This window comes from Pogoniulus pusillus, chromosome 4, assembly GCF_015220805.1.
Source record: "Pogoniulus pusillus isolate bPogPus1 chromosome 4, bPogPus1.pri, whole genome shotgun sequence".
NCBI classification, from domain to species: domain Eukaryota; kingdom Metazoa; phylum Chordata; class Aves; order Piciformes; family Lybiidae; genus Pogoniulus; species Pogoniulus pusillus.
In genome coordinates, this window is record NC_087267.1 from 48,767,316 (window position 1) to 48,794,832 (window position 27,517).

At 46.4% G+C, this 27,517-nt stretch overlaps 1 protein-coding gene and 1 long non-coding RNA gene across 3 annotated transcripts in view; one reads left to right on the forward strand and one right to left on the reverse strand.

The window, feature by feature from the left end:
* The window catches only part of LOC135175026 (PHD finger protein 21B-like), a 78,535-nt gene that overhangs the window by 45,129 nt on the left and 5,889 nt on the right, over window positions 1-27,517 (forward strand). The window contains exons 4-10 of the mRNA XM_064142845.1: window positions 1,673-1,795; window positions 9,862-9,913; window positions 16,360-16,436; window positions 20,045-20,099; window positions 24,347-24,369; window positions 25,694-25,852; window positions 27,203-27,278. Of these exons, the coding sequence (XP_063998915.1) occupies window positions 1,673-1,795; window positions 9,862-9,913; window positions 16,360-16,436; window positions 20,045-20,099; window positions 24,347-24,369; window positions 25,694-25,852; window positions 27,203-27,278 (565 nt within the window). The remainder of the gene's footprint in view (window positions 1-1,672; window positions 1,796-9,861; window positions 9,914-16,359; window positions 16,437-20,044; window positions 20,100-24,346; window positions 24,370-25,693; window positions 25,853-27,202; window positions 27,279-27,517) is intronic.
* The window catches only part of LOC135175032 (uncharacterized), a 28,536-nt gene continuing 16,198 nt past the window's right edge, over window positions 15,180-27,517 (reverse strand). For both annotated transcript variants that reach the window (XR_010302185.1, XR_010302184.1), the window contains 3 exons: window positions 21,904-22,130; window positions 18,347-18,434; window positions 15,180-16,118 (listed from right to left, as the gene is read on the reverse strand). This is a non-coding gene — a long non-coding RNA (uncharacterized LOC135175032). The remainder of the gene's footprint in view (window positions 16,119-18,346; window positions 18,435-21,903; window positions 22,131-27,517) is intronic.

A 27,517-nucleotide genomic window follows, 5' to 3' on the forward strand; every position in this document is an offset into this window, starting at 1 on the left:
TCTTTTGCCCTGTGCACTCTGAACAGTGATAAGAAGGGCTCGACAGTCATGGGCCAGGCCCCAGCACACTGCAGTGATTTCTGTCTCCTGGGAACTTCCAGGCTGACAACACATTTTTTCCAAGTATTTCACCATTTTGGCAGGATTTTGCACTTGTTCAGGGTGAAATTCCAGAACACTGGAGGTGACCACCATCCTAGGCGTGTGCCCATGCTCTCCCACACACCCTGCCAGTCCCAGTGGTCCAGCTTTGGGGCAGATCTCCAGGTGGTATTCTTGGGGAAGACCTATATCACTCTGGGCAAGACCTGGCCCATCAGTCAGGTGAGATTACATCTAAACCAAGTGGCTACTGGAATAACCGTACTATAATATGCCAGTAACCAGCACAGCAACACCACAGCATTAAACCACTTCCCTGAGATGATGAGCACCATTACACAGAGCACTACAAGTGCACATCATCTCCAGCTGCTTCCAGAAAGCAAATGCATCAACAGAGCCAACATACCACAGGCAGTAAAAGGTGCATACAACTCTCTTAACAAGCCTCAAGCCTTCATTGAATGCTCTCATTACCTCACTTCTCGTTATGTCAGCCCTGTTGTCTCTTGCCAAAATAGGCTCTCGGTTTACACAGCTCACTCTCACAAGCAAGCCACCCCCTGCTCCCTGACAGGAGGGAAAGTCACACGGAAAAAGCCCTTCTGGGTTGAGATAAGTTTCCTGTCAATGACACAATGCACAGGCCCTGAGCCTCTTTGCAGGGAAGTGCAGCAGAACGCAGAAGCAGCAGCAGAAGCAGCGACCTTCTCCACCAGAGCAGGCAGCAGCCAGCCCAGCAAAACAGGCCAGCACTCCCAAAACCTGAAACCATAACCAGCAACGGGAACAGGATGCCTCTCATGTTCCAGGGAACAGCAGTAGGAATAGGAAGCCTCTCATGTTCCAGGAAACAGCCACCAGCACAGGAAACCTCTCACGTTCCAGTAAACAGCAACCAGAACAGGAAGCCTCTCATGTTCCAATCTGAACTTCAAGCCCCATGGTCCTTTGCTCCAGCCAGCACTTTCATTTTGAGGCTGGCAGGATGGCAGCATGGGACGAGAGGCATGTAGCAGTCAGATGAGGAGTGGTGGTTTTAAACTGGAGCACGGTAGATTTCGGTCAGACGTAAGGTTCTTCACAATGAGGCTGGTGAAATACTCAAGCAGACTGTCCAGAAAAGTGGTGAAGGCTCCATCCCTGGAGACCTTCAAGATCAAGCTTGATGGGGCTCTGAGCAACCTGATCTTGTTGGACAAGATGACCTCTGAATGCCCCTTCCAACCTGATGCATTCTCTGATTCTAAGAAAATCACTGACACGAATGCTAAAGCTAAGCTGCTGAGTCAGCTTCAGAAGTCCTCTAAGTAGAAAGTGTCCTGATTTTCAGAGGCACTGATCAAGAGGCTCTCTTAGACTGCAGTAGGCTTAAAAACACCAGTAAAAATTTAGAATGCATTTAGAAGCCTGGCCTGAGTTTCTAGGTTTTTGTACTTTTGACTTGTGACTTGCATTCATTGTCTGTAGGGGTATCAAGTAACTCCCTTCAAAGAGGAATAAAAGGTTCCAGGCTGAAAAATCCAGTTACATAGAATGAATGTTCTTTTATTTGGTCATTGTCTTTTAGGTTATCATTATTCAGCCTCAAGTCCAAACCCAGACAGAAAATAAATTGGAGACAAAGAAACCTCCTGAAGAGTCAGCTCAGGGACCTCCTGCTACCAAAAAGAAAAAGGAGGAAAATCCAGAGGTGAGCTCATCCATCCTTCCTTCCTTCCTTCCTTCCTTCCTTCCTTCCTTCCTTCCTTCCTTCCTTCCTTCCTTCCTTCCTTCCTTCCTTCCTTCCTTCCTTCCTTCCTCCCTTCCTTCTTCTTTCTCCTTCCTTCCTTCCTTCCTTCCTTCCTTCCTTCCTTCCTTCCTTCCTTCCTTCCTTCCTTCCTTCCTTCCTTCCTTCCTTCCTCCCTTCCTTCTTCTTTCTCACTCTCTTTTCCTCTTTCTCTCTTTCCCTCTTTCTCTCTTTCCCTCTCTTTCTCCCCTTCCTTCCTTCCTTCCTTCCTTGCTTCCTTCCTCCAAGTTCATTTCTTCCGAGTTCCTTCCTTTTGAGTTTAGAGTTCCTTCCTTCCAAGTTCCCTCCCTTCCTTCCCTTCCTCCCTTCCCTCCCCCTTCTCTCCCTCTTTGTCTCTTTCTCTCTTCTTCTTTCTTTCTCTTTGATAATGACCTGCAGAGTGGTTAGGTCCTGGGGCCAGGTCTGAACCCTTTCCTGCCTGCACATGTCATTACTGCGTTGTGCTAACTGCTGCCAGCTCCTCGCCTTTACACCAAATCGAGCTGCTTTCCTGGTGAGGCTGCTGGTATCACCAAACAGGAGGTGCTCAAACCTGCTGGTATCACCAAACAGGAGGTGCAGGCGCCTTGCGTGGGTATAGCTGTCATTTTTGTGAGGCAAATGACCTTTCCTTTTGTGTTGCCAAATATATAACATCAAGTGTGTGCTGTCTGTGAGATTGAATTAACATTTCTTTTCCAAGATGAGCTTTTACACTTCTTAGTAATGTACCTTGCAATTCTGAGCCTGCATTTAACAGTACAGGTTCTGCCATTTCCTGGGGACATGCCTTCCAACACGGACGCAGACTTTTTCCAGCCTAAACTACATCAGAATCCTCCACATTGAGTAAGAGAGTAGAAAGCAGGTTGCACAATTCAATCTCATTCATGAACTCTGTTTGCTGTGTAAAATCAAAAAATGCAAACCAGAAGTCCTTGTAGAAATGTCTCTACAAAGAGAGGCTCTCATTAACAGGGGTCTGGCCTTTTGACTGGAGGTATTCACATTAGATTGTGTGGACTCAATTCAAGAGAGATGTTGAGGTGCTGGAAGGTGCCCAGAGAAGGGCAATGAAGCTGGTGAGGGGCCTGGAGCACAGCCCTGTGAGGAGAGGCTGAGGGAGCTGGGGGTGTGCAGCCTGCAGCAGAGGAGGCTCAGGGCAGAGCTCATTGCTGCCTGCAGCTGCCTGCAGGGAGGCTGTAGCCAGGTGGGGTTGGGCTCTGCTGCCAGGCAACCAGGGACAGAACAAAGGGACACAGCCTCAAGCTGCACCAGGGCAAGTTCAGGCTGGATGTTAGGAGAAAGTTGTTGGCAGAGAGAGTGATTGGCATTGGAATGGGCTGCCCAGGGAGTTGGTGGAGTCGCCGTCCCTGGAGGTGTTTAAAAGGAGACTGAATGAGGCACTTAGTGCCATGAGTTAGTTAATTAGAAGGGGTAGGTGATAGGTTGGACTCCATGATCTCAAAGGTTATTTTCCAGCCTGGCTAATTCTGTGGTAATTTTTAAGTAATCGAAAAGTTACACAAACTCATTCTGTGAATCCACTTCTGTTGTGGAAAGGCTCAGCCCCTGTGAACCTTTAACCTTACTGGTGAGCAAAGGTAGCACAGAAGCATCCCTGGAGCTGCAGGCTGAAGGGGATTATTACAATATACATGTGTACTGTGACTTGAGGCGTGTGGGTGGTGTGCTGCTGTTTGAAGAGGGTCCTACAGCTAAAACAGCCTTAAGGATAAATAGTGGCTCTGCCCTAGAGTGTCACAGGTTTAAGCAGAAGCTCTTCAGAACTACATTTGGGAAACCTCTCCGCTTTAAAATCTGACACTTGTATGAATCCTCATTGCCACTGAACAATGGGGCTCTGGGGTCCTGTTGTTATTTATTGTGTAGTGTCTTATGGGAAGAGAAGCTGGGAAAGCCTGTGTAAAACCTGGGTTCCAGAGGCAAACAGCACTTTTCCTTTGCCTGTCACTTGTCCTCACAGAAAGAATACTGAGCAAAGGCCTTCCAGGGAGATGCAGGAAGAGACCTTGGGACAAGGCACACTTTCTGGTGTGGCATTCATAAATTCAAGGAGAAGGAGCTTTTCGTTAGAATACCCTGGCCACCCCTTTCTTGTAACCAAGAGCTTTGTTCCTACTGTGTCCATAGTGTAGGTCTTGACAAGCACAGTTTTCTGCCCTGAAGTGTGACAGATCTGTTTCTCAGACATAAACATGTAGGTCTGGAGTTAATTCTTTTGTTCTTTGAAAGTAAACTTCAGTAGATTGTAATGTGTTTATGCCATTAGTGTAATTACAACTCACAGAGTAATTAGTGTAAATACAGGTAATGACATAAATAGAACATGTAATTAAAAAATGAAGTGGGGCTGTCAAAATCTTTGCTTTGCTTCATGAAAAAAAAACAAGTGTACTGTGGGTTCCTAAAAGCAGTCCTGGCTTCTAAACAGAGGATCAAATTGAAGGCAAAGACTAAGAAAGATAGCATGAGATGTTTACAAAGAAAAAGAGCACTCTGGACACCTCACATCTTTATTTGCTTCAGGGCACAAAGCTGAGGCAGCAACTCCAGTACGGCTCTGCACAGCATCACAGCTCCCTGCAGGCTGGCAAAGCCCCTCAGGATCACCAAGTCCAACCTGTAACCCTGCTCTACAAGGTTCACCTTAAACCATAGCCCCAAGCGCCACATCCAAACCACCCTTAAACACATCCAGGGTGGGTGACTGCACCACCTCCCTGGCAGCTCATTCCAGTGCCTGACCACTCTCTCTGTGAAAAGCTTTTTCCTAATGTCCAATATAAACCTCCCCAGCCTGAGGCCATTCTCCTTCATTCTGTCTCCAGTTACCTGTGAGAAGAGACCAGCAGCAGCCTCTCCACAGTGTCCCTTCAGGTAGCTGTAGACAGCATCTCCCTGGAGGTGTTCAAGGCCAGGTTGGCTGAGGCCTTGAGTGACCTATTCTAGTGGGAGGTGTCCCTGCCTATGGCAGGGGACTGGAACTGGATGAGCTTTGAGGTCCTTTCCACCCTAAACCATTCTGTGATTCCACTCAGCCTCCTCTGTTTCACACTACCCATCCCCATCTCCCTCAGTTGTTCTTCATCAGCTTTATTCTCCAGGCCCTTCCCCAGCTTTGTTGCCCTCTTCTGGACCTGCTCCAGCACCTCCACCTCCCTTGTGTATTGCGGTGCCCAAAACTGAACACAGTACTGAAGGTGTGGCCTCACCAGAGCAGAGTCCAAGGGCACAGTCACCTCCCAGCTCCTGCTGGACACAGCATTTCTAATCCAAGCCAGGCTGCCATTGGCCTTCTTGGCTGCCTGGGCACACTGCTGGCTCACATTCAGCTCCTGTCTATTACAGCCCGCAGATCCTTTTCTGCCAGGCAGCTCTCCAGCCACACTAGACATGACAAACTAGGATTTAACAAATTAAATTGAAGGTTTAAAACAATTAAACAGACTTTACAGTAGTCAGGAATCCCATATTGTGGGTGCTGGTGGACAAGAAGCTCACTATGAGCTGTCAGTGTGCTCTTGCAGCCCAGAAAGCCAACCAGAGCCTGGGCTACAGCAAGAGCAGTGTGGGCAGCAGGGCCAGGGAGGTGATCTTCCCCCTCTACTCCACACTGGTGAGACCACTCCTGGAGTACTACATTCAGTTCTGGAGCCCCTGGTACAAGAGGGATGTGGATGTGCTGGAACATGTCCAGAGATGGCCCACGAGGATGGTCAGAGAGATGGAGCTGCTCTGCCTGGGGGAGAGACTGGGGGAGTTGGGGCTCTTCAGTCTGGACAGGAGAGGGCTCTGAGGTGACCTTATTGTGGCCTTTCAGTATCTTAAGGGGGCTACAAGAAAGCTGGGGAGGGACTTTTTAGGCATTCAGGTAGTGATAGGACTGGGGGGAATGGAGCCAAGCTAGAAATGGGTAGATTCAGACTGGATGTTAGGAAGAAGTCCTTCAGTATGAAGGTGGTGAGACACTAGAACAGGTTGCCCTGTGAGGTGGTGGAAGCCCCATCCCTGGAGGTGTTTAAGGCCAGGCTGGATGGGACTCTGGACAGCCTGATCCAGTGTGAGGTGTCCCTGCCCATGGCAGGGGAGTTGGAACTGGATGATCCTTGTGGTCCCTTCCAGCCCTGACTGCCCTATGATCCTGTGATTCTGTGTTCAGTTACTGAGCATACCTGCATGGACAGAAAAGAGAGAGGGTCATTACTGTCTTCTGCTCTTGGCTCAGTCATTCTGCTGGGAAGCCATGGAGCTGATCCTGGGCACAGCCCCCAGCAATATGTATGCTTTGTGCACAAGCCAAAGATTTGAAGGTTTCTGCTCCCCCAAGTATGTCATCATTAAACTACAGCAGAACTCCATGTGTCCACTGTTTTTCAGCCAGGGTGCCTGGATGCTTGCCTGTGGAGTTGCTTTCCCCAGGTGCAGAATAGAGTGTCTTGGCCACCCAGAGTGTTCCAGCTCCAGTGGTCAGAACCCTCTCCTGGAACATGACCAATGAGGGTTTGATCTCTGCAGAGCTGAGGAGGGTCTGAGCCATCTGCTTCCTGCTGTCAGCAGGGCTCTGCTGCTGCTGAAGGCAAATAACTGCCTGTCAGGTGATGGACCTTTCCTCCTGCAGAGAAAGGAGGGAACTTGCACAAGGCAGCTGCTTCCCTGGGGAGCAGGTGTCTGGGGCTTTGAGGGTTGGAGTTTTGTTTGTGTTGTTCTTGAAAGGACCTGGGTTCAACACAGAAAGAAACAGAATTCTGCTCAGAGCTTGGTTAAAAAAAATTCCTGCTAGTAAATGTTCCATTCCTGGCCACATTTTCCCAGGACATTCTAGGTGCTTCTGTTAATTTAAAAGAAGAATTAGTGCCATAAGTGCTGGTTATTTAGTTAGCTGCTTTAGTCCCACCTGAGGAGGACAGAGAAACACATTGCAGTTGTTAACTGTTAGTGTTAAGCCTGGATTGGAAATCACAGAATGTCAGAGGCTGGAAGGGAGCTCCAAAGCTCGTCCAGTCCAACCCCCTGCCAGAGCAGCATCTCCTAGACCAGAGTGTGTCTGGGAGATGGAGAGGGAGACTGCACAACCCCCCTGGGCAGCCTGTTCCAGTGCTCTGTCATCCCAGATCTCCAGAAGCCAAAGCCTGTTTTGTGTGTTCCTGCACAGAGGCGCAACAAAGGACTGTGATATGTTGTAGAGAAAGATCACAGAGGCAGTAGTATTTGGAGTTGCATTTAATGAACTACACAAGTGTGAAATAGCAAACCCTGTAAAATAAACATTCTGCTTAAAAGAAAGAGCAGCCTCTAATGTGAGTTTGAAAGGGAGCCATCTCTCAAGCACTGGTGAAAACGAACCCTGCCTGTCTTTAACAGTGAGGCAGTCATCAAGCCTATTTATTGAGGGACCTTCATGTGTTAAGCAAACAAAAATGATATGTATTGAAATAATTCTGTCACGAAGAGAGGAAAATGTCAGCAAGGATTCTTGTGTTCAGTTTTGGTTATGTGTCATAAAACGTGTGCTCTGCCTGCAGTTTGGTCTTCAGTTCAGACAGGTGGTCTGCACTCCAGAAGGAAAAGAAGACTGCATGTTAACCATTCCAGCTTTCTGACTCCATGCCTAAATGTTGTTGCTACTTCTGCTCAGAGCACCAAGCCATACCCTGCCAAAAAGTTACTCTTTGGTGGGGGTAGAGTGAAGCTTGTAATTCTACTCAACTGACTAATTTTCTTCCCAGATCTGCACAGCGGATCTTGGACCAAGTATTAATCTTTCCCCTCAGGCATGGAGCCCCCACTGTGCATTAGATGGCATTTTAGACGTGTAAGGAGTGAATGTTGCTGAAATCAGGGTCTGCCATGCAAATGAACACACGTGCTTGTCATTAGCACACTTAGGGAAGGCAGAAATGTAGCATGAAAATACGTCAGTTGCCAGCGATGAGACTTGCCATCACCCATTTCTGATGTGCGGGGAGAGCTACCTACTAGGAGACTGAGGAAAGGAGCTGTTCCTGTCTGAGGATGTTGTTACTTCACCTGTTTGACAGAGATGTTTTCACCGATAAGAAAGGGATGTAGGTGTCCAGTCCTGGTGCTGAGGTGCTGAAGAAGCCACCTAACCCTTCATTCACAACGTGGGGATGTGTTTGCTTTCCCCGTGTCAGTGTGTGGAAGTCAGAATTGCAAAGGAAATGGTACTTACTACCGGCTTTCATCCTGGACTGAACTCATTTTTTGTCCACAACATTTTGCGATGAAAAGGCTTTTCACAACACAAGAAGGGCAAACAAATCTTGAGTTGAGAGTGTTGAAACATTCTCCTGACACTTCTTTGACTGAAACAGAGCATTTTCACCTTCTGGTGCTTAAAGACTGTATTTCAGTTTGGCCAAAACCTACACATTTCAGGTGTAGGTTTAGTCCTGTGGTCTTTGGATTGTGTGCTTTGCTTGGGTTGTGTGTTTTGCTTGGGCTGTCTCTCCTGTGGACTTGCACCTTCTAAAAATGCAGCAACTTGAAGGACATGATCCAACAAGATTGTTTGGCTCAGCAGAAAGAGGAAGAGATCCCTAAGGCCCCACAGTACTGCAGATGCGGTGCAACACCAAGTGGTTCTGTTCAGTTTGGGCTTGGAGCAACACAGCAGATTGGCAGTTTGCTATCAAAAAGATGGAATCAAAGCTTCAAAATATCTTTTTTTCCCCACAATGAAAAAAATGTCAATGAGAAATTACTGGAGAAGTCTTTAGAATCTGCTCTAACATTTGTCTTACTACCATGTTGGCATGCTTGAAGAGGTTTTAGTATGAAGATGTGTTTTGTGCTTATATAGGGTATAGAAATTCTGAGTAGTGTTTTAGATTGGATTCCTCACTGCAAAGTGACTTCAGCAGTGCCAGTGGGAGATGTTTGTTCACTCCCTGTTAAGTGTAAATACTCGATCAGTGTTCCTCTTCATAATTCATGCATGTGTATAACGGTTTAAAGCAAATCCAAGAGGTTAAACCAAACCAGCAGGTTAACCTATTTTTCCCAACACAGAAGTGAGGGAATGACGTGTGTGAGACAAAGAGAGACAGACAAGAATTTACTGAGCAAATCATAGTACAAGGTGCACAATTCCCTTAGCCTGTTTGCAGACACAGCATGGTGGAAAGCAGCAGCAAGCAGAAGCAGGAAAGCTAAAAGCCCAAGCCAGGGAGCTACTCTCCCATCCCTCCCCTCCCGCTGCCATCTCAGCAGAAGAGAGCCTACACCCAGGAGCATGGAACCCAGAAGCAGCAAACAGAACAGGAAGCCTCCAATGTTAGAAGCTGACCTCCAAGCCCCGAACACTTTGCTTCAGGCATCACTTTTGTTTCTAGAGCTGGCACAAGGCAGGATGGTTTGGATAGCAGCAGACTCCAACTGCACCTATAACAATGTGATATTCTTTCTGTAACATGGGAAGAGAAATTTCTAATACAATTTTTTTACTTTCCAGGGGAAAGCAACTTTCAGTGTGCCTCCGATGTCTTGTTTAGTCTTGTCAAGTTCAATTGAAGTGTATTACATCTTATTTTACTTCATACATACTTGCTGACATCCAATAAAAGCAGTGCCAGTGCAAGTAGTAATAATAGTACCAACAACAAAGCTGCACTGGTATGTTTGTGAAGGGTGGAGTAACAAAGCAGTTAACACTGTGAAACTGAGGTGATTGAACTGATTGGGATTTGGTCATGCACTGTGTGAAATCAGCAACCACGCAGAACTGGCTGCATAGCTGATACAGTCATGCACATAGGATGTGACTGACCAGACTTAAGTGAAGTAAATCTTCAGTTAGAGTTCTTCATATTGCTGTGCATTCAAACAAGATCACTTTCTGAAGACTTTTACCAGATTTCCTCTGTCAGTGCTAGATTGATTTATTTACTTACTTCTACCACGACTGTTTTAATAGAAAATCTAATACCTGCTTGTTTTTCCCATAGAAAATTGCCTTCATGGTGGCATTAGGACTGGTTACAACAGAGCATTTGGAAGGTAAGATGGCCTATGCTGTTTTACACTTTGGTTTTTCGGGTGAATTATTTACTCTTGGCACTGCAGCCAAGAGGAACTGGTGACTCCTCTGAGGGGCAATGAAACATCAAGTGAAATGTTACTTACGCAAAACTGTGCTTTTTCAGCCTGTGTGACTTTGCTTTGCCTCCCATCACACTGCACAGCCCAGCAGGCATGAGAACTGTTTCTGCAGCCAGCAGCAGCAGGCTTGGCATAAGCTGACGTTTGGGCTCACTCAGTCATCGTGGTCCGTTAAGGGATATAACAACTGGAGGCTGATAGTGAAACAAAAAGCCTGCAGAGGCTCTCACCAGTGCTGATCTGGTTGAAGAGTCAGCAAAGTTAGGGACCTTCAGTGAGACCTTCTGCAGCAAGCATGCTCTCTGCCCTTCCCCACGCGAGATGGGCTTCTCTTCTGCTGAGTTAGTCACCTCTGGAGTTCACAGAATAATGTGTGAAACAGCTGCGAACATCCAGCTTTGTTTGGTAAGATCTGAAGCAAGGCAGAGGAGTACCTCTCACAAAGACTTCCCTGCGTGTCCCCACACTGAGCCCAAAGAACCCCCACAAAACTTCCAGTTCTGATCAAGACTTTGTGCGAGAGTTGCTCGCCTGCCTTCCAAGGCTTCTGAATGTGAGCTCAACCAAATCTTGCACTTAAACTCTTGTAATCTGCACTTTAGAAAGTAATTTCATCTCCCAGTGACTGAGAATTTGGAAGCTGTTTAGAGAATCTTTAAGCCATTGGTCTTTTTAATCTCTTAATGGTAATGGGTTGAAATTGAAATTAAAAAGATGCAGCAATTTTGGGGCAAGATTTATAACCAGAAAGTGAGAGTGATGAAAGGACCTTGCTTTCTTTCTCAGAGGGAAGTCAGACAATATTTGAAATGATGTTGAAATAGAAATGTGTACAGCAGAGACAGTGCTTGGAGTCATTCTTTGCCCTTTTATTCTATTGGAACTAACAAAATTGTGTGGTTTAATGCTCGTGTTCCAAATGCGAAGTGCTGCTCCGCTCCTTCTACAGCAAGTGCAGAGATGCATGCTTAGAACCCGACTGCTGCAGTGCTCAGCCTGCAGGGTCAGTTCTTCCAGACAAATTCACTTTCTATATGCCTACTAGCTTTAAATACCGGCTCCCCCCAGGAGCCACTGCCTATGGAAAGGGTACTTCTTCGTGAGCAGCGGTGGTTACAGCAGTCAAAAGTGCCCTTACAGCTTTCAGAGGTGGCAGTTCATCGTTTTAGTGCTATGTCACGTTTATGCTTATCAGCCATTGCTGGTTTTCAGGGAGCAGTGCTCATTACACACAGTCCAGCTTAGTTTAGTGCTTCTAAGGTAATTCTGTTTCACCTTTTTTTGGTTTTAATTAACCTGTATTGAGATTGGGTCGTTGAAAGATTATTCACTCAGTACCATTACTGAGCATTACTGCTTTTCTTCAGTCTATTACTTAATTTTGTGGTAAAGGACTATGCTCTGCCTCTGTATGGATTTCTCTAGCAGCCTAGTAGCCTTTCCACCTAGCATCCAAAGGACTCTCTTTCCCCTTACTGGGAGGAGAGCTCTGTTCTGCAGAGCCTATGAGTGTGAGGCCTTTTACCAGTAAGTGAACAGAGCCACTTCCACTGACCGACACTGTGGCTTCCCCTTAAGATAAGTTGCCATTATGTGCCTCATACTATGACTGTACATAGTATTTACTGATGAGAGCAGCAGCTCTGTGAGGCTTTGCCTCCACCATAGTGCTAATTTATTCAACTCTGCCAAATGTATTACAGCTTAGAGGTTTTTTTCATGCTTGAGTTACAATTTTTAAATTCACAAACTAAGGAATAGAGTATTTAAATTCTGAGGTGCAGGACGTGATTTGAAATGTATTAAACTTCTTTTTCTAGGCTATTAGAATCACAGAATCAGGCAGGGTTGGAAGGGACCACAAGAATCATCCAGTTCCAACCCCCCTGCCATGCCCGGGGACACCCTACCCTAGGGCAGGCTGCACACAGCCTCAGCCAGCCTGGCCTCAAACACCTCCAGCCATGGGGCCTCAACCACCTCCCTGGGCAACCCATTCCAGCCTCTCACCACTCTCCTGCTCAACAACTTCCTCCTCGTGTCCAGCCTGTACCTACTCATATCCAGCTTTGCTCCATTCCCCCCAGTCCTGCCACTCCCTGATATCCTGAAAAGTTCCTCCCCAGCTTTTTTGTAGCCCACTTCAGATACTGAAAGGCCACAAGAAGGTTCCCTGGGAGCCTCCTCTTCTCCAGCCTGCACAGCCCCAACTCTTTCAGGCTGTGCTCACAGCAGAGCTGCTGCAGCCTCTCAGCATCCTCCTGGCCCTGCTCTGGACACTCTCCAGCATCTCCACATCCCTCTTGTCCCAGGGGCTCCAGAGCTGGATGCAGGACTCCAGGTGAGGTCTCAGCAGAGCACAGCAGAGGGGCAGGATCCCCTCCCTGGCCCTGCTGGCCACACTGCTGCTGCTGCAGCCCAGGCTCTGCTTGGCTTTCTGGGCTGCAAGTGCACGCTGCTGGCTCCTGCTGAGCTTCTCCTCCAGCAGCACCCCCAAGTCCCTCTCCTCAAGGCTGCTTTCCAGCCACTCACTGCCCAGCCTGGATTGGTGCTTGGCATTGCCCAACCTAGATGCAGGACCTTGCCCTTGGTCTTGTTGCACCTCCTGAGATTGGCTTGTGCCCACCTCTGCAGCCTGTCCAGGTGCCTCTGGCTGGATCCCTGCCCTCCAGCCTGGCTGCTGCACCACACAGATTGGTGTAGGCAGCAACCTTGCTGAGGCTGCACTCATTGCCTCTGTCCATGGCACCCACAGAGATGTTGAACAAGACTGGTCCCAGCACTGATTCCTGAGGGAATCTGCTTGTCACTGGCCTGCACTTGGCCATGGAGACATTGACAGCCACTCTTTGGGTGTGGCCATCAAGCCATTTCTTTATTCATCCACTGGTGCACCCCTCAAACCCATGTGTCACCAGCTTGGAGACCCAATGAGAATGTCTAATTAGACTGCTATTAGAATATCTTTCCACATTACCATTGTGTAACTAAATTAAAGTAGTAGATAGAAAGCAAAACTTTAAAGGGTTCTCTACTTCACACTGTTCTAGAAACTCACATCTGATCTCACTGTAGCAAAATAAAAACCTGAAAGTATTTTCATATGGGTTAGTGGAATGTTTTAATCAGTTAAACCAAATGATTTGTTTTTACTTTGTTAAGGCCTGTTTTGTTCACAGCTCCTTTTAGCAGGATAAGAGGCAATGAGAGGTAGTATAGCAGCATGTTTTTGCAGCAGCTTGTGTGCTGTCTCAGTGTGGTCACTGACAGATAAAGTCTTAGATATATGTACTGCCTATATCAAAAGCATCAAAGGCATGTTCACACTTTCCATAAATAAAGTGCTGACATTGTGCTCTGCCTCCCTGACGGCTGCAGAGGGTAGAGTAGCTCTGGATCCATTTTAGTTCATTACTCTGTCTCTCTCTCTTTATTTCCATCTATTCCCACTGCTATTACTTTTCCTCTCAGCCAGCTTTTATCTCAGCACCATAGTGATGCCACTTCCAAAGCTGCATTCCAGGTATCTACCACATGTGTAATTCAGACTCCATCAAATATTTCTGTTGCCTTGGTGAGAGCATGTACTGAAGAAATTCTCTCTCAAACCTGCGACCCAGAAGGGCAGAGAGCTACAGATCCATCACAGTTCCTCTTGTGCAGACACTCAACCCAGTTAAAGACACAGAAAGGTCTGCTGTGTCCAACTCTCTCCTCCTTTTTCTGGGCCAGTGAAAAGTCACAATCTTGTATCACTGTCATCACTTCTGAAGGGCTTAGGCTGGGCTGTCCTAACTCCATCTTTTTGCCTACACTGCCACGGGGATGCTGGGATGCTGCAAGCCCTGACCATATAGTGTGGGTTACTGAGCCTGGATTCAAGAACTGCAGGTCCATATCACAGTGTTGAACCAAAGTAAAGAGTCAGCAGAGGGCTACTTCCTCCACTTCTTTGCCATCACTGAGGCACACTGGTGCTCTGTTGTGATACCTCTTGGATCACAGATTGCTTGGTAGTGAGATTTCTCTATAGCTGCTTGAGTCATGTGGAAGCATATCTATAGCTCGTACCAGACATGGGATACAGCTCTGCCTGTACACATTGAATTGCTCTAGGAGAAGGCACCTTCTGAGCAGGAGAGGTGACATCTTCCTGTGCCATCGGGAAAATCCAGCCACAATATACAAGCAGTTCTTCTGCTTGGGTGTTTGTGCCTTGTCTATGCAGTTCCTTCTGGCACAGCCACCACTCCCTTGGCCAGTAGTCTTTGTGAATGGCAAGTTTCAAATGACTGTCTCAGCATTCGGGACAGTACCAAATCCATTTACTGTAATGGCTCTTAGAGTGGTACATGGCCCCTTTTACACTGTGGGAGAGTGACTGACAACTGGAAAGGGTGCCTGGGGACCTGAACTGTGTGTTGGGATGTGTCACAGACATCCTGAAAGCTGGGCTGTATCTTCCTGTCAGATTACAAGCAGAAGGTAGTGCTTAATATCCTGGTGGCAGTTTGCTGGTGCTGAGGATGTTCTTAGGTAGACCACTTTATCATTGATAAATGATGCAGAATGAGACTGTGTCCTGAGTTCCTGTTGGGTATGCTCCTGGTGGTCTGGGCTGAAGAACTAGTGTCTGCACCAATCCCATTCCCTCTGAGAGATATACTGAGGCAGAATGGAGGTGCCATCGTCACAAGGGTATTGTTGGGAAGGGGTTTTGTCTGCGCTTGGGGTAAGGTATGAGGCTGAATTTTTGAAAGGGTTTTAAATGATTTAATAATATATACAAAGAGAATTTCCCCCAAACTTATATACAGTTAACCCACACAAGTGCTTTGTATGTGGTCAGTGAAATTATTCTACAGGATGTCTATTTACAGCAGGATTAAGGAATTTGGTAGAGGTTTGGAAAGGTTCTGCATAGAGTCCCGTGGCATAAAGTGCCACTGGCAAAGTCAATGAAATTTCTTAGCTACTCAAATGGAGACTGTTCAGTTACTCACTAACTGGAGTCACAGCCTCTGTGGTCCCAAATACGCGTAGCGAGAGCCATGTGCTCGACCCTCATGGATCTGAATTGTTCAGTTCAGGTGTTGGGGCGGCTGTCTGAGAGGGCTCCGTGGGCACAGTTGGGCGTGAGCTTATGCAACCTGTTTACATAACCAGGGCAGGCCAGACTCTAAGGTGCCAGGCTTGTTGTGTCCCTTTGCCTGCTCAATGTGTTTTCCCCTGGGTTAGACAGAAAAACACCTTTTGGCGGGGAAACATGTCCAGGCAAGCACAGGCCTGTGAGTAACCCTATTTGGGCCTATGTGGCCCTCCACCACAGCTATGTAGATTAACAAGTCTAAACTTTGCTTTAAAATATTCACATAGGAAGCATTTTGGAATAGAGCATCAGCCCAGCTGTGCACACTTCATGGTGTGGGATGGAGGCTGTTATCAGCAGAGTACAGCTGCACTTTGTTATCAACATTAAAAGTAGGCTCTGAAATGCACAGTTGTAATATTCTCATCAACAGCTGGAAAAAGAAACTCCCTATGATGGAAATGAATTTGTAGCTCAGGTAAAAGCAGCACTAACTTTGGAGGTTTCAGTGGTGGAAGAATCTGCTCACTCTTTCTCTGTGTGCTTACAGAAACACATGTGTGGCTAATGCCCTCAGCAAGTGCTGCCTTGAATAGGTGTTACCATTGTGGAGGGACTTTTGTGTTTCACCCTGCTTCTGGACAGGACTACGATTCGATGTGTGGGTCTTTGTGCTGCTGCTTCCAGTGGCACAAGCACGTGCACGTAACGTGTACGTGGTGATGTTGTGTGGTTCTGGATGGATTAATCAGCAAGCCCTAGCCAGAACTGAATCCAACCATGCTGTTCTAGCCGTGGCTTTCCTAACCTCCACAGATGAAAAGTAATGTAGATTGAGTTTAAAAGCATCTCTTTGCTTTCATCCAGTATGAATTTCAAGGCTTAACTGCTTTACATGCTCCCGTTTTGTTAATAGCAGACATTGATAGTGTTTTGAAAGCTCTTTGTTGGTACTTGATGAATATGTGTCTGAAGAGATCATAACAAAAATCTTGTAGAGAAGCAGAAGTCCACCTTGAAGGAAAGAAAAAACCCAAATCAAAACCCTGTGTTCTGAATCTTGCAAGGAAAAGCTTGTTAATATCAAACCTTGAACTGCATAAACAGTGGTGCAAGCCAATGGCACTTTAGAAACACAAGCTGAACACAAAGCCCAAGGGGTAGAGGCTAAGAGCATCTTGCTTAACAAGATAGATTTAATTTTTGCCCTGATGAATGAGAAATGCACAATTAATGTTTCTTTCCATGGTTACAGAAATCCAGAGCAAGCGTCAGGAAAGAAAGAGAAGAAGCACAGCAAACCCAGCCTATAGTGGACTCCTGGAAACAGAGGTACTTGATCGTTTGCTGGTTTGCAGCACAGCTCTAACTGATGTCAATAAAATGTTTAAGTGTTCTTATTACCAAAATATATATGAGTGCAGAACCATACATTTACTTGTAAAGACACATTGATGTGGAAAAGGAAGATCTCAGTAGCTAAGCAACAGGTTTTCACCCCAAAACATCACTTGCTTCACAGTGGAATTCATCTTTCGATAAAGGCCAAAAGGACTACATTAATGTTGGAACTAATTACTTCTTCACCCATGCAGACAGTCCCTTTAGGCCAGAGTGGAAGAGCAGAAGTGCTGCTTTGTGTTCACAGATTCAGACTGCATCAGGTTGGAAGGGACCCTCAAAGGTCATTTTGTCCAACCCCTCCCCTGCAGTCAGCAGGGACATCTCCAACTAAATCAGGCTGTTCAGGGCCAAGTCAAGTCTGGTCTTTCATGTCTCCAGGGATGAGGACTCAACCACATCCCTGGGCAACCTGTTCCAGGATTTCCCCACTCTGACTGTAAAGAACTTCCTCCTGATGTCCAACCTAAATCTACCCTGCTTCAGTTTAGAACTGTCACCCCTTCTCCTATCACTACAAGCCCTTTGACCAGCCCTTCCCCCAGGCTTCCTTTAGGTCACTTTCAGCTATCGAAAGGTAGCTGTAAGATCTGGCTGGAGCCTTCTCTTCTCCAGGCTGAGCAACCCCAGTTCTTTCAGTCTGTCTTCACAGGAGAGGCTCAAACCTGTGTTGTTGCTCTTAATTTTCTATGTGCCAAATAATTAATGGAGAAGTTTGGGGTTTTTCTTACTGACATTCATAAAAGGGATATGTTGGTTTAAGAGTCAGTGTGCTCTACAGGTGATATGGAAGCCTGCGTAATAGATATAATCATGCATAATTAGAGTGCTTTGAATCATCTCTGTTGTCTGTCACACTTGTGCTGTTACATTTATAGTAGTACCAAATTTGGTCCTAGAGAACATTGGATTGCAAATGTGGTGTGAAAGCAGCACTTAGCTCTTTCTGAATTGTGTGTTTATTATAGTGCCAGCTCTAGAATTTCACCAGAGTTTTGGGGTCACTCGTTGAACTTCCAGAGCAATGAAACCGATATTCAGCCAGCTCTCTCTTGAAGCAATATTTCTGTGTGTTCTGTGTTCTTTAAGCTGAAGAAAGTGGTTTTTATTTTGCTTAGGAACAATGATGCAGAAGTTCTGGTATGCCAGCATTTCAGATTTCTGTGTTTGATGGCAGGCAGCATATAGACGAGGCTGAGAAGAAGCACAGCACCATAGTCAGGCTGCTTAGAGGATGGATTGTTCTTTTATACTCTAGAACAGCTCTGGGCATTTGAATTCCTCAAGAACTCCTCATCTTTGCTTAGGCCACCTCTTCAGAGCCAATACTGGTGTCCATATGTTCAGTATTTAACAAAATAGGAACTTGGGTCTTAGAATCATAGAATGTCAGGAGCTGGAAGGAACCTCGAAAGGTCACCTGGTCCAGCCCCCTGCCAGAGCACGATCAACCAGAGCAGATCACACAGAAACACATCCAGGTGGGTTTTGAGTATCTCCAGAGAGGGAGACTCCACAACCCCCCTGGGCAGCCTGTGCCAGTGCTCTGTCACCCTCACCGGGAAAAAATTCTTCCTCAGGTTCACATGGAACCTCCTATGCCTCAGCTTTCACCCATTGCCCCTTCTCCTGTCACTGGGCATCACCCAGCAGAGCCTGGCTCCAGCCTCCTGGCACTGGCCCTGCACATAGTTATAACCATGAAGGAGGTCACCTCTGAGTCTCCAAGCTGAATGGTCTTGCTAGCCTTAAGTCTGTAGTGGCTTCTCTTAGACCTTTGTTATTGTGCACCAGAGTTTTGTAGCTATAATCTGGTGGGTGTTTGTGAGAAACTCAGTTACCTTGGAGCAGGGATGGAGGAGGTCTGCTGGAGCCCTGGTTTGTACTTCTCATTATATCTATTCTCAAAAACATATCCTGGAGTGAAAGCTGTAATAGAGAAAGAAAGATCAGGGAGAGTCCTGTGTCTGATCAGCTGTGTCCTCATGAGGAGTTGTTATTAAGTACTGACCATGGGGAATGCTGTTCAAGTGAAATGGAGGCAGATGTTTTTTTCTCTGATCAGTTAGCTGCTCAGAGTGATTTGCCAATCAGTGAGTTGAGGTATTTTGTGGCATTCCAGGCATTTTGCTGCTGTTTAATATATGGATAGTCTGCTGAATGATCTTGAATTCCTAATTGTTTAAATTAAAATCTCATGTAAATTACACTTTCTATTTGCCAACACCCCTCAAAATGGCAGGAGCTCAGCATCTGTAGCAGTGATGTTAACTTCTGTTACCATGCTCTGATGTCCTCACTTGAACATTGTGCTTTTCCTTTGCAAAGTTATTCTAGAAGGAGAGGGAGGGGAAGGGAAGGGAAGGGAAGGGAAGGGAAGGGAAGGGAAGGGAAGGGAAGGGAAGGGAAGGGAAGGGAAGGGAAGGGAAGGGAAGGGAAGGGAAGGGAAGGGAAGGGAAGGGAAGGGAAGGGAAGGGAAGGGAAGGGAAGGGAAGGAAAAAGGAAGGGAAAGGAAGGAAAAAGGAAAGGGGGAAGGAAAAAGGAAAGTGGGGAGGAAAAAGGAAAGGGGAAAGGAAAGGGTTAAGTTATAGGCTGGGTATTTTTTGAAAGAAGCATCATCTCCTGAAAATTCCTGAACAGACTGGCAGGCACCCATGTAAAAGAGAACAGTCTACTCACCACAGAATAAATCATATATTAGCAAAACTGCTCCAATTTTCCTCCAAGCAGAGGCTGACAACATCTAATGCAGGAAAATGGTACTGTTTCCAATTCTGCTGCACAAGTATTGGATGGCTCAGAAGCACAGTTATGGTTTCTATACGTTGTTACTGAAGCCTGGCGTGCTACTGACCAGCACCCTTTACCCTCTGACAAGTCAGCAATGCCCTGCATGAAATTAGTTAAGCATCTTGGTCAGGTTTCCAGTGATCTCTGCTTGTAAGTCTGAGAGTCTTTGGTGACCTCAACAGACTGAAATCACTGGCAGCTCCTAGATGTCATGCATTTCTGAAGCAGAAGTATTTTGCTTAGGCCCTAATGCATTCCTTGCAAGGAAGATATGCTCCTCTGAACTGTTGGCAAGGGTCACAGAAAGTGGTAAGGCTTTTCTGCAGGTGGGAAGTCCATCACCTTGTCTGCACATGCAGATGAAGATGTTACCTCACAGCAACAGTGTATTACATTTTTTCCTCTTCTGAAGGTTGTTTACCTGCTAGGCTTGGAGTTAACTATTGCCTTGCTCTTAACCCACGCCTGCAGCGTATCCTGCAACCTGATCAATAAAAGCTGAAAGGTGCATTTCTCTCTTGTAAAATCTAATGCACATCTGACTGCTCTGCAGAGAATTGCCACAGAGGTAAATGATGCAACTATTTCTGTGGCTGTGGGGTTAGCAATCGGCACTCTGAGGCACAGAGCTAGCATCTGGATAGCTGGTGGTGAGTGAGGGAAGGGTCATAGGGCTCTCTCACAGGAGGTGGCAAGAGGCAACCAGAGCACTTTTCAGTGACGCTGTGGTTTGTTCCTTTCCCTTGTAGCGGAAACGCCTTGCATCAAATTATCTGAATAACCCCTTGTTCCTTTCAGCCAGAGGTAAGCACTTCTAAAAACCAACATACTGCTGTTCTAATGACATGTGAAAGACTTATTGGTAGGATTTCATAAGAATTACTGCTGGGGTACCATAGGGCATTACTTCGCGTAAGGTCCCTGCACTTTTTAGTGTGCAATGATAACAGACGGGTTTCTCTGCAAAAAACAACTGAAGGATAAGGCTAAAGGTCAAAACTGTGTAGATACAGATCCAGAGTCTCCGAAATCACTGAGAAAATCCCATCTCTAATATTGCAAGCACCACAGGGGACTGATTGAAGAAGGCAGCGTTGCCAGCCCCAAGTGCTTAAAAACATATACCCAAAAATTAAGATAATTACTGTTATGGGCTATTAATTTGCCTCTTTTCATCAGCTTTAAGAAACTGAATCACAGACTCGCAGAATTAGCCAGGTTGGAAAAGACCTTCGAGATCACTGAGTCCAACCTAACACCTAACACCTTCTAATTAACTAACCCATGGCACTAAGTGCCTCATTCAGTCTCCTTTTAAGCACCTCCAGGGACAGAGACTCCACCACCTCCCTGGGCAGCCCATTCCAATGCCAATCACTCTCTCTGCCAACAACTTCCTCCTAACATCCAGCCCAGACCTGCCCTGGCACAGCTTGAGGCTGTGTCCCCTTGTTCTGTTGCTGGGTGCCTGGCAGCAGAGCCCAACCCCACCTGGCTACAGCCTCCCTTCAGGCAGCTGCAGGCAGCAATGAGCTCTGCCCTGAGCCTCCTCTGCTGCAGGCTGCACACCCCCAGCTCCCTCAGCCTCTCCTCACAGGGCTCTGCTCCAGGCCCCTCCCCAGCCTTGCTGCCCTGCTCTGGACACCTTCCAGCACCTCAACATCTCTCTTAAATTGAGGGGCCCGGAAATGGACACAACACTCAAGATGTTGCCCTGCTGCTGTACATCTTCAAGGGCTTGAAATTTGCTACACCTTTTTCTTTAAAAGCAATGTCTGAAAACCACACAATTTGTCTGATCCCAAGAGCTGGAGCCATAGGCCTAGATTCGATGGCCCTGAAGATGCCTTCCCATCTGGTCTTATTAAGAATTTCAGACTTGAGAATTTCATAGTAAAGGCCTTGAGAATGAACAACTCAAGAAGCCATTTGTAGGTGAGCTATTGCTCATGGGAAGAAAAATGTGCAATGTACAGAGACGGCAAAGAGTTGGAAGATGCAACAGAGAGAACACTGAGTGCAGTTTAATTCTCAAGATGTAGCCCATGAAGGATTTTAAGACAGAAAGCAGGAATCTTGAGTTGCATTTCAGAAGAGGAGAGAAAACCAATAACCAAATGTGATTGTGTCCTTGCCCTAGTTGCCTTTGTAACTTTGACACTACCATAGTGCATCAGAGGTAAGGGAAGACAGATGTTTTTGTAAGCCAAATGCTGCATCAGTATTGAGAGCATTTGCATCAGCAATTTCAATTAGAACATGAAGTTTTGTCAGTTTTACACTAGTTGCTTGATGTCCTTGTCAGGTTCATGTTTAGTGCCTGAGATTTGCCTTTCTGGCCCTGCCTTGGACCGCTCTGCCACAGGATCACCATCTGAAATGCAGCAGTGCTTCTCTCTGCCTTCAGAACTTCACGTGCTTGATGCAGACAGTTGGCCTACTTACCATATGCCTCTAACACATAGGGTCTCAGAGGACAAGAGAGGTTCTTACACAGTAAACAGCTCTGACGACATGCCCATGCTTGTGTGAGCCCCAGTCGAAAGAACATTTCTCCTGGCTTAGTTTTATCTTCAAAATTAAAATTGCAGTTTATTATTTGTCTTACCATGTGCAGTTGTTTCTGCCATGTGAACACGTGGGGGAAAACCCAGGAGAGAATGGTGACATTAGCAAGCTGTGCCCTTGACTCCTTGGTGGATTGCATTTAAGATAGGTTTCAGTATTGCTGACGTCTCACCGCGCTTCTCATTTTGCTTGCAAGGAAGTAGGCAAGGGACAGAGCTCTAGTGATGCAGCTCTCCCGCAGCCGCTTGGAAAGCCGCACTCTCTGTCCTTGTTTATCACAGAAGAGAAGCAGAGAATAATTATTGTGGGAAAACAGCTCTAAGATCACCGAATCCAACTGTCAGCCTTAAGCCATGTCCTAAATTGCCACGTCTACATATTTGTGTAACATCTCCAGGGCTGGTCACTGCACCACCTCCCCTGGCAGCCCCTTCCAGTGCCTAACCACCCTTTCAGGAAAGACATTTTCTTTGAGTGAACCTGTGCTGGGATGCTGCATATTCTGACAACTTTAAGCTGGGCTCCTTCATAGCAGAACTCAGCACCTCTGTAGGGGTTCGTTAGCTGTGTGCACCAGGGCCTAGATGCTGTGCAAGCTCTGAACTGAAGACAGATGTTTGTAGCGCAGGGCTATTGGTTGGACTTGGTGATCCTGAGGGCCTTTTCCAACCTGAATGTTTCTGTGATTCTGTGACAGATGCTGTCCCAGACAGTTTGGCGCTGCAGTGATGTGGCTGTCCACCTTTGGTGCCCTTTCTCTTACAAAACACTCACCTTTGATTTAAAAACTCATCTTTGGTTTAATTTTTCATCAGCTGGGAGGCAGATTTTACAGTGGTTAAAGCTGTATATTAAAAGTGGGCTGGAAAGAGAAATAAGCAAACCAAAGAAGAGAAAAGACTAATCCCTAGGAAGTAGCAGCAGCAGCTGCCACAGGAGTGGAGAGGAGAACACGGCCTGTAAATTTTGAGCCAAGTGCCAGTTAACCAGGACTCACTCGGCTGAAAACGTTTCACCTGGAAGGAGGCCATGTTTCCTGACATGTGTCATTTGTGGGAGGGCTCTATCAAGGCTCAGTTTATCTCAATACCATTTGTATCCCCTGAGCAAAGGTGGTGCCATGTTGCAGTGGAGCTCTGTGTGTCTATTGGTGTCTAGGAACTGACATCTACAGATTTTATAAGTCTGTGGTTATTATGGAACTCCTTGGCAAAGGATGCCAAAGTGTTGGGAAAAGCAGACAAATTTATGGAAGGGAAAAAAAAAATTCTCTTTAAAGCTGTTAAACATTAAAACCCCCAAGATGCAAACTCCAGGTTAGGGAAGCCCATAAACTGCTATTCTCTGGAAGGATGCTTCTGGAGTAGACCAGTTTCACTGTGCTTGCCTTGCTCTTGCACTCTGCCCACGCCTGGCGGCACCGGATGCTCTTAGCAAAGGACCTGGGCTTTATAAAAGTCTCTGGTCTGTCGTAGGTGAAGCTGTCCTTCATTCTTATGTTCCTTTCTACGTGGGTGTGAGGTCTGACTGTGTCTTCGCCTTCAGGAGTATCCATGCATCAGGGTATAAAATGAATGCCTAACAGCAGGAGGCAGCTCCCAACTTGGTCTGTACGTGAAAGATGACACTGGGACAGTGTCCTGTTGTGATCAGAGAGGGAGCTGAAGAAGGACAGAAAGACCAGTTTGGTTTTGCCCACTGTAATCCAAATAAAGGCTTTTCCAGCAGTTTGTGACCAAGGCAGTTAAGAGTGCACCAGCCTCTTGCAAATTGGCAGCAAGCATTAGAACCCACAGTGTGCTTGCCATAAAGCTGTTAAAATTTTCTGCCTTTTTATTTCTGGGCCAGAGTGTCATGAATTTCACAAACCTTTTTGTGAAGAGCTTCTCCTGCTTTCCAGTGAATCGTGATAGTTGTTCTTACCAGGCTGTGAGCACAATCATGGCAGCCTCGGCTCGTCAGAAGGTCAGAAAATCCTTGTGTTGGGTGGGAGTAGTTTGGTGATAAAGCTGCTGCAAGCAGCTGACCATTTTGGCTGTGAGCCAGCTGGACATTCAGACACGTGTTTAACAGTTAGTGGCACCAATTTCCTGCTCCTAGTCAAGCACCTGCTTAAGTGCCTTGCTGGTTCAGGGCCAGGCTGTTCATCACCCAGCAGGCTGAAGTCCTTAAGAAGGACTTTTTAGACTACTGTCATGTGGAGGGGAGCTCTGCAGGAAGATGTCTGGAAATCTGAAATGGAATGTGCTTCTCCCACGACGGCATTTCAGCATCACACGAGCTTCCTGCAGTGTAAACCCTGACATCTCAAATGCAGTGGTGTCCATCTCTGGTGCACTCTTTCCTGCCCACCTTAATTTTGGCAAGGTTGGCACGTCCTGTGTCACAGCTTGGCTGAAATCCCTCCCCTAGCTGAGAACTAGCACTCACTGCAGCAATGTATTTCCCACTAATCTGTTCTCTGCCCATCTCTCATATGCTAGCAAATGAGGATCCGTTCTGGAAGGTACGTGTAGCAAAACTGCACTCCGGTGTCCGTTTTCATCACCGTGCTTGCTTCCGATGACTGCGGAGTCCATACAGGGGCAGAAGTCTCTTTTGCTTTTCATACTGCTTCAGCAAAACATTTCCCACTCAACTAAACCTTTGAGCTTGGAAGGTAGAGTTTCAAAGGGATGAACTCCTGGGCTTTCACATGCAAGGCTCGAGGTGTAAGGCCTGTGCAGCACCCAGAGACCGAGCCATTGCCAGTCAGGACGCGTGGGTTTAATGCAACCTTTAGGAAAGTTTGGCAGCCATTCTAGATCACATTCTGGACTAAATCTCTTTAACCTAAATGTAAAAGTAAGACTGTTTGAGCAGGTGATTTCTAAAGAGTGATATTTTGGAGAATGATTTTTTTTGACAGCTTTGAGTCAGCATTCAAGATACAAGCCTGACTTCAGCTGTCCTGAAGCCTTATAATTAATATCCATAACAATGAACACATGTTTTTGGAACTCACAAAGGTACAGGATTGTTATTATTCTCCTTCCTGGAAAAGCACAAGAAAAAATTAGGGTTCTTTTATAATGCTTCACAAGCCAGGAGAGTTTCAAAATAAGTATCTCCCTTATTAAAATGCACTTAATTATACAAAGAGTAATTAACAGTGCCACCAGATTAACATAGCAATTCACTAAATGACATTTTAACTTTGTTGATGAGTCTTAGCTCATTTTATACATTGCTTCAGACAAAGTACTAATCAGTCTTGTTGAAGGAAGGTTGTCAGAGCAAGGCTGAAGAGGGAACAGTGAGTGCCGGGGAGAAAAGCAGGACAGAGGAACCCTCTAGAGGAGTTCAGCTAAGAGGGTGCATAGCCAAAGGTTTCTTGCGGCTCTTTGAGGCACTGGGCATAAACCATAGAGCTGCCTTCTCCCCAGATGCTTTTTTGCTTGCTTCCTTCTGCTTTGGCCTTGAAGGACAAGTGATCCACACACTGCCTTCAGAGTAGAGCTGTGCCGGGGAGACACACCAGCAAAGTCAGGGGAAGTAGTTCATACGTCAGCTGCTGGCTTTATCAATCAACTCCCTCCTGTCTTTGATTAGTTGGCTTTAGTTCTTCATCTGTTTCAATTTATGGAACCTGCTTCTGGCTCACTTCTTGTTTGTATTTGTTGCCATCATACACCATTATTCCTGTTGTCTTCTACAGCACCCAGAGTCATTTTGGCCATTAGATTTTGTGTTTGAATGAGCTTGTCTGCTCCAACAGAGGCTTTGAATACTGTAGAGAGAGATGTTCTCAGTGGCTTGCCTTTACCCAAGCTGTCCCTCTTCTCTTTCAGAATGAGATCCACCACGACGAGCACTGCACTGCATGCAAGCGTGGCGTTAATTTGCAGCCCTGTGGCACGTGTCCCAGAGCATATCACCTCAACTGCTTGGATCCACCCCTCAAAACTGCCCCCAAAGGGGTTTGGGTCTGTCCAAAGTGCCAACAGAAGGTAAGCTACCTGGAGCACACTATGCCAAGAAAAGAAAGTGGGAGAAACCTCAAATTTGTGTACCACTAAACTGATCATAGAATTAGTCAGGGTTGGATGGACCACAGGATCTTCTAGTTCTAACCCCCCTGCCATGAGCAGGAACACCTCACACTAGATCAGGCTGTCCAGAGCCTCATCCAGCCTGGCCTTAACACCCTCAGGGATGAGGCTTCCACCACCTCACTGGGCAACCTGTTCCAGGCTCTCACCACCCTCATGCTGAAGAACCTCCTAACATCCAGTCTGAATCTACCCATTTCTAGCTTGGTTCCATTTCCCCCACTCCTGTCACTGCCTGACACCCTAAAAAGTCCCTCCCCAGCTTTCTTGTAGGCCCCTGTAGGGTTCTACCTATCTAACCTATGATTGTGGTTTAGGGGACTACATTAGCTGAAGTAATACTGAGTAATACTTTTAGCACAGTGTTGCAGCATTTGTTTCTGGTGTTTTCATTGTCCTAGAGTCAGAACATACACCAAGTGTCTTAGCTTCCCTGTAATTGCATCTGCTGAAATCTGCCCCTTTTAGAAGTCTCTACATTGTCTTTGTTTCCCTTCTTCACAATGAGGCCAGCAGCGTGCAGGGTTGCCAGACAAGTAATGTAAATCTTATAATGAGGGAGGCAGTGTCAGAAAGAGACACTGTTAACTAGGGGATCTGCAAGCTGTGAGAACACCTCCTTTGCTGTAAATTGTGTTTATTACACACAACTATTGATCACGGTCCTGTCAGAAACGCTGATTTGTCTAGTTGCTGGGAATAATGCTGATTGCATGAACAGGAAAACAATTACTAGAACAGTGCAGTGTCACTGAATTATAGAGTGGAGGCTTAGGTTTTGTGCCTTAGAGTTCATTGTGTTTGGCTTTGAGAGCACTGTTCTGCTCCTTTGAAAATGTCAAGGGGAAGTACTAGCATGCAGTTACAGAGAGTAGAGCAGCCCAGGATCAGATCCACACAGGTATGCTTTCATATGGACCAGGAATTTCTTCTGCGTGGAGCAGACAATGCTCCTGACAGTCTGCAAGTACCTGCCAAGGGCTGAAGAACAGCTTCTGGCCACAGCCACAAGCAGCAGAGGATCTGTAACCCCCTTTTAGCACTGTATTGCTGTTTATAGTGATGTGTAAAGGAGTAACCCCCAATGGAGATGGTTGATCAAATTATTCTCTTGTTACTTCTCAGCTTGTGAATTCTGAGACAAGGACCCCACATCTGGTCCTGCAGAGCTTTGAGGCTGGAGGAAGAAAAAGCATTCATCTGGGTCTTTGTGGAGTCCTAACTTTTTGTTGTTTCCTGGGCTTATAGGTGTTAAAGAAAGATGATAATGTGCCATGGACTGGAACTCTGGCTATTGTTCACTCCTATGTTACTCATAAAACAGGTAGGGATTAACACAGCTGTTGACAGGGGATTCCCAGCTCATGAGTGGTGCTGCCGTTTGAGCCTTTCATAGCACTGTTATTAATGCAGTGCTGTGATGCTACCAGACATGGTGGCATTGTTAAGCAAAGAGCTGTAAGGGGCTGTGACTGCGAACAGCAGGTCACCTTCTCTCCCCTTGCTCTCGGTCTGCTCCTTTGCTACCTTCCCTCTTTACAGAAGCTGCAATTTCTCCCTCTA